Below are 7,009 nucleotides of genomic sequence, written 5' to 3'. Positions count from 1 at the left end.
GGAAAAGCCCCATTATTACGCGATCCCGAAGTAAAGCTCAAAGGAATCGTGTAAACATGAATATTCAACCAGAATCATCCGACAAGACTACAGCGACTACACAGCCGGAAGTCACGAGTCCTGGGGTCCAGTTGGCCGAGTTACTTGCTAAGTTTGGGGAAATGGCCTCTGAAATGGCCGCCCAAAAGAAATTAATAGATGAGCTTGTCAGTAGCGGGGTACAGCCGGAGCTTCCGCACGTAATACAATTGCAATCTGAACCCTTTGTTATTCCTACAGTTCAAACTACTGTTCCCATGCAAGGTCCACCCGAAGGGACTTTCACCTACCCCACCGTTCATCTGCCATACACTTACCCTCCTAATCCTTCATTTTTCCCTACTCATATGCAAGGCCCACAACCTCAAGTCACTGCAAATATACCACCTGAGACACAAGCTTTTTATTACCCCACCACTGAGCCTTATCTGCCGGACCATTTTATTCAAACCAAACCAGAGGTGGGAGGATCCTCTGCTCCCATTGATGTGAAGTTATTAAAGCGCCTGGACCGTTTCGATGAATTCATGAGGAAGAGTCAGGTGCTGAACAAGTAAGGAGTTTTGGATTACGATGAGCTGTGTCTCTTTCCGAATGTGCAACTGCCTGAGGGGTTCAAAACTCCTAAGTTTAACAAATACGATGGGACGGGTAATCCCAAGACGCACCTCCGACTATTTGCAAACAAATTGGGAAAGCCTGTGGACGATGAAAACTTGCCTCTAAGGTTGTTCCCCGAAAGTCTGGAAGGGGACGCACTTGACTGGTATTCAAATCTGAAACCTGAAGACGTAAGAACCTGGATTGACTTGTCCAAGGCTTTCGTAAGGCAATATGAGTATAATTGTGAGTTGGCACCGACTAGAACCACCTTGGAAGGAACCAAAAGAAAACCCTCCGAAGATCACAAGACTTATGCCAAGAGGTGGAGGAAAATAGCTGCCAAGGTGGAGCCTCCGATGACCGAGGAAGAAATCATCCGTACTTTCATCAAGGCCCATGATCCTCCATATTTTGAAAAAATTTTCCGTATGACTGGATGTTCATTCGCGGCAATTGTAAATAAACTTGAAGAATTCGACGACTTTGTACGAGCCGGGAAAATTGTTAATGTGTCTGCCCTGAAATCGCAAGTGGAAGCTTTGCAAGGGCGAGGAAGCAGTGAAAAGAAACCACAATTCAAAAAGAAAGAAGGAGATATAACCTTTGTTTGGAACCACAATCCTTCACCCCGACCCCGATACCAGCACAACCCAACCTACCAGCAACCTTACCATTACTACTCAAACCCACACCCTGTATATACTACCAACATCCACCACCCTCGACCTCGCCCAAACTATACTAACCCACCTTCAGCCCCTTTTCAAATTTCTCAACCAAATCCACCCCAAAACCGACCTCGACCTCCATTTAACCCAAGATTTCCTCCTCCAAATAGACCTGCTTACAACTATCCTCAACCCACTGAACCCTACAACAGACCCCCTAGCCGTACTTTTACCAATTTAGGCAGGCCTTTAGACCAATTATATGACCAGTTAAGGGCCTCCGGAAAAATTGGTACAGTACCCCCTCCTACCTATCCGTATGGCATGCCCGCCTGGTATAACCCGCAAGCTGTTTGCGCGTATCATTTAGGGGCACCTGGGCATGCAACTTTGGATTGCAAGACGCTTAAGCATAAAGTTCAGGATATGGTTGAGTCTGGAGAAATCGTGATCAGAAAAAGGGAGTCACAAGGGCCAAACGTAAATCAAAACCCCTTACCAGAGCATGTTGGGGTTATTATGGATGACACGGAGTATATGGAACAAATCAAGAAATTGGCAATAGAAGCTGAAGTGTTTGGAGTCACGGACCAACCGTTTGTCATAGAGTTGCCATTCGAAGAAGATAACAAGCCTTTTGTCTTGGATCTCACGCCAGCAGAGAATGAAGCTTTGAAACCGGTAGTCATCGAATTCCCGAAGCAGGAGCCCGTATTAAGTCTGCAACAAGTGCCGTGGAATTACGATGAGCCTAGCATACAGATCGGGGAGAATTCAATCGCAAAGAAGGAAGTGTCAGTAGTTACCAGATCGGGGAAGACTGTAAATCCATTTGAGACTACTACTCCAATTCAAGCCAATAGTTCTGAGCCACCCATCAAACCAACAATCACCGAGAAAGAAGCTGTGGATTTCCTTAAACGACTCCAGAGAAGTGAATACAACATAGTGGAAAAGCTAAGCAAATCACCTGCCCAGATAACCATGTTGGACCTACTTTTCTCTTCGGACGTGCATAGGGATGCATTGATCGACGTATTAACAAGAGCTCAAATTCCGAGGGACATTTCTGTTGATAATTTTTCAAACGTGGTTGGGAGCGTATTATTCAACAAACAAATTGCCTTTTCTGATGATGAATTGCCGACGGAGGGCATTGGACATAATAAGGCGTTGTACATAACAGTGAGGTGCAACGGAAAAATGCTGCCGAAGGTGCTAATTGACAACGGGTCCGCACTTAATATCTGTCCTTGGAGTACTTTGGAGAAGCTAGGATTGCAAGACATCAAGCTGAGGCCTTCAGGGACTATCGTTAGAGGGTTTGATGGAGCACAGAGGGAGCCAATAGGAGAGGCAGATTTAGTAATCGAGATGGGGCCGGCCCAATTTCAAATAACTTGCCAAGTCATGAACTTCCCGAGCATTTACAATATCTTACTTGGAAGGCCATGGATTCACAAGTCGGGGGCTGTGCCGTCTTCGTTGCATCAATTGCTCAAGTTCGTGGTAAATGACAAACTAATTACTATCTTTGCTGAAGAGGACTGCCTGGTGATTACCGATTCTGGAGTTAAAGAGAAGGGTAGTCGAAGTGTTACCATGTCCCCTCACAGCACATCCGATATAGTCTCCGTAAGTTGGATAACCACGGAGGAACAAACTCTCTCAAAGGCCAGTGTAATGATGGCCAGAGAAATGATTCATGGAGGATACAAATTCGACAAGGGGTTGGGACGTGAACTGCAAGGGATCCTGAAGCCAGTGGAGATTATGGAAAAAAGGGATACGTTTGGTTTGGGTTTCCGGCCAACCACCAAGGACATCAAAGAGCAGAAAAAGAGGGCCGACAAAGGGTTTTTGACATTCCACCGCTGCGGTATACCTTTCCACGGCCAACTGAGATAATCACAGCAGAGGGTAATTCAACTGAAGAAATCGAGGATAGTTTGTCCCAATTGTTCATTGGGGCAACATTTGAAGACGATTTCCCAAACGAGGCTGAATTTCCTGACGTCCCTGAGGGATCCATTTCTAATTGGACAGCCGAGTTCCTGCCTGTTCAGAAGGAGTTTCGGTAAACCTAAGGGGGTTTGTCATGCATGCGAATTCATGGAAAAGTACTTTTGTATCTATAAATAGTTAATGAAATCATCTTTACTTTTGGCCAAAATTTGCATATGTAAATATTGTTTCCGTCCGCTTTCTTTTGTTTTGCTTTCAATCAAAAGGTTTTATGAAAATGCACAAGTTGTTCTTGTCATGTTGTTGTTTATTCGTTTGTTTATATTCATATTGCTTGTTTCATTTGTTTGTTGTATGTTTATTTGCTTATTGTCCCACATTCGTTAATTCTTTCAGATGGCCAAAAATAAAACTGTTTGACCCGTTGGATATTACTATTCTGGAATTCGATAATGGCAATCTCTATATCACTCACGACTTGGAGGTTTGTGAATCCGAGCTCCAAAGCGAGAGTGATAATGAGGAGGTGTTCGATTCTTTTGCAAAGGATTTTGAACAATGTGAGGAAAAACCAAAACCGAACTTGGAAGAGACAGAAACAGTAAACATTGGCACTAAGGATGAAGTTAAGGAGGTGCAGATCAGTATTCATTTGAATGAAAGGCAGAGAAAAGAGATGCTTGAATTCTTGACCATGTTCCAGGATGTCTTTGCGTGGTCCTATGATGATATGACTGGCATTTCAACCGATGTGGTAGTGCATAGGTTACCCACAGACCCTTCTTTTCCACCCGTAAAACAAAAACCCAGAAAATTCAAACCAGATATAAGCCTCAAAATAAAAGAGCAAATTGAAAAACAACTCAAAACCAATATTATCATTGTTTCCCATTACCCAATTTGGCTTTCAAATCCAGTCCCTGTTCCAAAAAAGAGTGGAGAGGTGAGAGTTTGCGTTGACTATAGAGACCTTAATAAAGCCAGTCCTAAAGATGATTTCCCTCTACCAAATATTCACATTCTCTTAGACAATACTGCCGGACATGAGATTGAAACCTTTTGCGATTGTTTTGCTGGCTACCACCAAATTTTGATGGCAGAGGAGGATAGGGAGAAGACTGCTTTCATTACCCCTTGGGGTACCTTTTGCTACCGAGTCATGCCTTTCGGTTTAAAGAATGCTGGAGCAACATATCAGAGGACCATGACAACCCTATTTCATGATATAATCCACCGGGAGATGGAGGTCTACGTGGATGATATTATAATCAAGTCTAAAAGGGCAGAGGACCACTTGATTGATCTGAAGAAATTATTCGAGAGGTTGCGGAAGTACAATTTAAAGCTAAATCCTGCGAAATGCGCCTTTGGGGCACCAGCTGGTAAATTGTTGGGTTTCATCGTGAGCAAGAGAGGCATAGAGATAGATCCAGTAAAAATCAAGGCGATTCGAGATATGCCAGTGCCAAAGACTCAGAAAGACGTGAAAAGCTTTTTAGGAAAGATCAACTTTATTGGAAGGTTCATTGCCCAATTAACGGCCACATGTGAGCCGTTGTTCAAATTATTAAGAAAGAATGTGCCGTTGTACTGGAATGAGGAGTGTCAACAGGCTTTCGACAAGATTAAAGATTATTTGCTGCAGCCTCCGGTCCTGGTGCCACCCAAACCGGGCCGACCGCTGATCATGTACCTATCTGTGCTCGATGGAGCAGTTGGTTGCGTTCTAGGTCAACATGATGACTCTGGAAGGAAAGAACAAGCCATTTACTATCTAAGCAAGAAGTTCACGCAGTACGAGGCTAATTATTCATTCATTGAGAAAAGCTGCTGTGCATTGGCCTGGGCAGCCCAGAAGTTGAGACACTATCTGTTGAGTCATACCACGTATCTTATTTCCCGGTCTGATCCTTTGAAGTATCTTTTGAAGAAGCCGATGCTGACTGGGCGTTTGGCGAAATGGCAGATAATTCTCTCAGAATTCGATATTGTTTTCACCTCACAAAAGGCGGTCAAGGGGCAAGCTATAGCTGATCATTTGGCGGAAAATCCAAGGGATGATGATTATCAACCACTCCGTACTTATTTCCCTGACGAGAGGGTCCTATTTGTAGGCGCTGCAGATGATATAAGTGAACAAAGTCCTGAATGGAGGCTTTTCTTCGATGGAGCTTCGAATTCTCTCGGAGCTGGAATTGGAGTTGTTTTGGTGTCACCCGAAGGGAAGCACTACCCTGCCGCTGCCAAATTGCAATTCGCTTGTACGAATAACATGGCTGAATATGAAGCCTGCATTTTTGGTCTCAAAATGGCTTTGGAGATGGAAATCAAGGAGTTGATAGCTTTCAGTGATTCAGATTTGCTCGTGCACCAAACTTTGAAGCAATGGATAACCAAAGATTCGAAAATTCTTCCTTACCATTGTAGTTTGCTCACTTTGGCCAAGCAATTTCAAAATTTAGAGTTCAGACATCTCCCGCGAGCCCGTAATGCATTTGCTGATGCCTTGGCCACTCTAGCCTCTATGATCCAGTATCCAGACGAATTGAAAATCGAACCAATCCAAATTCAACTTCAAGACAAACCTGCCCACTGTTGGGTCGCAGACGAGTCCTCTGATAACATGCCTTGGTATAAGGATATTAAGAAATTTCTCAAAACGGGGTCTTACCCTCAGCATGCTAGTTCAAAGGATAAGAGTTTTTTGCGCAGAATGGTTTCCAAGTTTTTCTTAAGTGGAGAAGTGTTGTACAAAAGAACCTCAGATTTGAACCTTTTAAGGTGCATTGATGAGGATGAAGCTCAGTATATGATGAAAGAAGTGCACAGTGGTGTTTGTGGACCTCACATGAATGGCCATTTGCTGGCGAAGAAAATCATGAGAACCGGATACTTCTGGCTTACCATGGAGCATGATTGTATAGACTTTGTCCGGAGATGTATAAAATGCCAAATGCACGGTGACATTATACGCGCTCCACCCACTGAGTTGCATAGCATGACCGCCCCGTGGCCCTGTTCAATGTGGGGCATGGACGTAATTGGCATGATTGACCCGCCTGCTTCAAATGGGCATCGATTTATATTGGTGGCAATCGAGTACTTTACCAAATGGGTTGAAGCGGAGTCATTCAAACATGTAACGAAGAAAGTAGTGGCCAATTTCTTGAGGGATCACATCATTTGTCGCTTCGGAGTACCCGAGACGCTGATTACAGACAATGCCAAAAATCTGAACAATGACATGGTAGATGGACTATGTGAGCAGTTCAAAATCAGACACCGTAATTCTGCTATTTATAGGCCTCAGATGAATGGAGCCGTGGAAGCTGCGAACAAAAATTTGAAGAAGATTATACGCAAAATGACTGAAAGGCATCGTAATTGGCATGAGAAGTTGCCCTATGCATTAATGGCGTATCGGACTTCTATCCGAACATCGACTGGGGCAACGCCGTATTCACTCATGTATGGAATGGAAGCTGTATTACCAGCTGAGGTTGAAATTCCGTCGCTACGAATCCTTATGGAAGCTAAATTGGAGGAGGCCGACTGGATCAAGCAGCGCTATGAGCAATTGACTTTGATCGATGAAAAGAGGTTCAACGCTATTTGTCATGGTCAGTGCTATCAGAAGCGTGTGGCCCGGGCTTACAACAAAAAAGTCCATCGGCGGGCATTTGAAGAAGGTGATAAGGTACTAAAGCGAATTTTGTCAATGCAAGATGAAGCTA

General features: G+C 44.0%; 1 protein-coding gene across 1 annotated transcript; it reads left to right on the top strand.

Annotated features, from left to right (window-relative positions):
* The first annotated feature begins 56 nt into the window (after window positions 1–56).
* On the top strand, window positions 57–3,218 carry LOC140037867 (uncharacterized). Its single transcript, XM_072083016.1, has 4 exons — window positions 57–303; window positions 394–581; window positions 1,581–2,542; window positions 2,759–3,218. Exons 1-4 carry the CDS (start codon window positions 57–59, stop codon window positions 3,216–3,218), a joined length of 1,857 nt encoding a protein of 618 aa, XP_071939117.1.
* The last annotated feature ends 3,791 nt before the right edge of the window (window positions 3,219–7,009 follow it).

The sequence above is a fragment of the Coffea arabica genome, chromosome 3c (genome assembly GCF_036785885.1).
Source record: "Coffea arabica cultivar ET-39 chromosome 3c, Coffea Arabica ET-39 HiFi, whole genome shotgun sequence".
NCBI lineage: Eukaryota > Viridiplantae > Streptophyta > Magnoliopsida > Gentianales > Rubiaceae > Coffea > Coffea arabica.
The sequence above is the reverse complement of the archived record's forward strand: the minus strand, read 5'-3'. Positions and strand labels throughout refer to the sequence as shown.

What these genes read in the sequence shown, in the direction of transcription:
- LOC140037867 (XM_072083016.1), top strand. Translation starts at nt 57, where the DNA reads ATGAATATTCAACCAGAATCATCCGACAAGACTACAGCGACTACACAG. An exon ending in AACTACTGTTCCCATGCAAG is followed by an intron (nt 304 to 393) that starts GTCCACCCGAAG and finishes CTCATATGCAAG; the next exon opens with GCCCACAACCTCAAGTCACT. An exon ending in AAGGTGCTAATTGACAACGG is followed by an intron (nt 2,543 to 2,758) that starts GTCCGCACTTAA and finishes CTTACTTGGAAG; the next exon opens with GCCATGGATTCACAAGTCGG.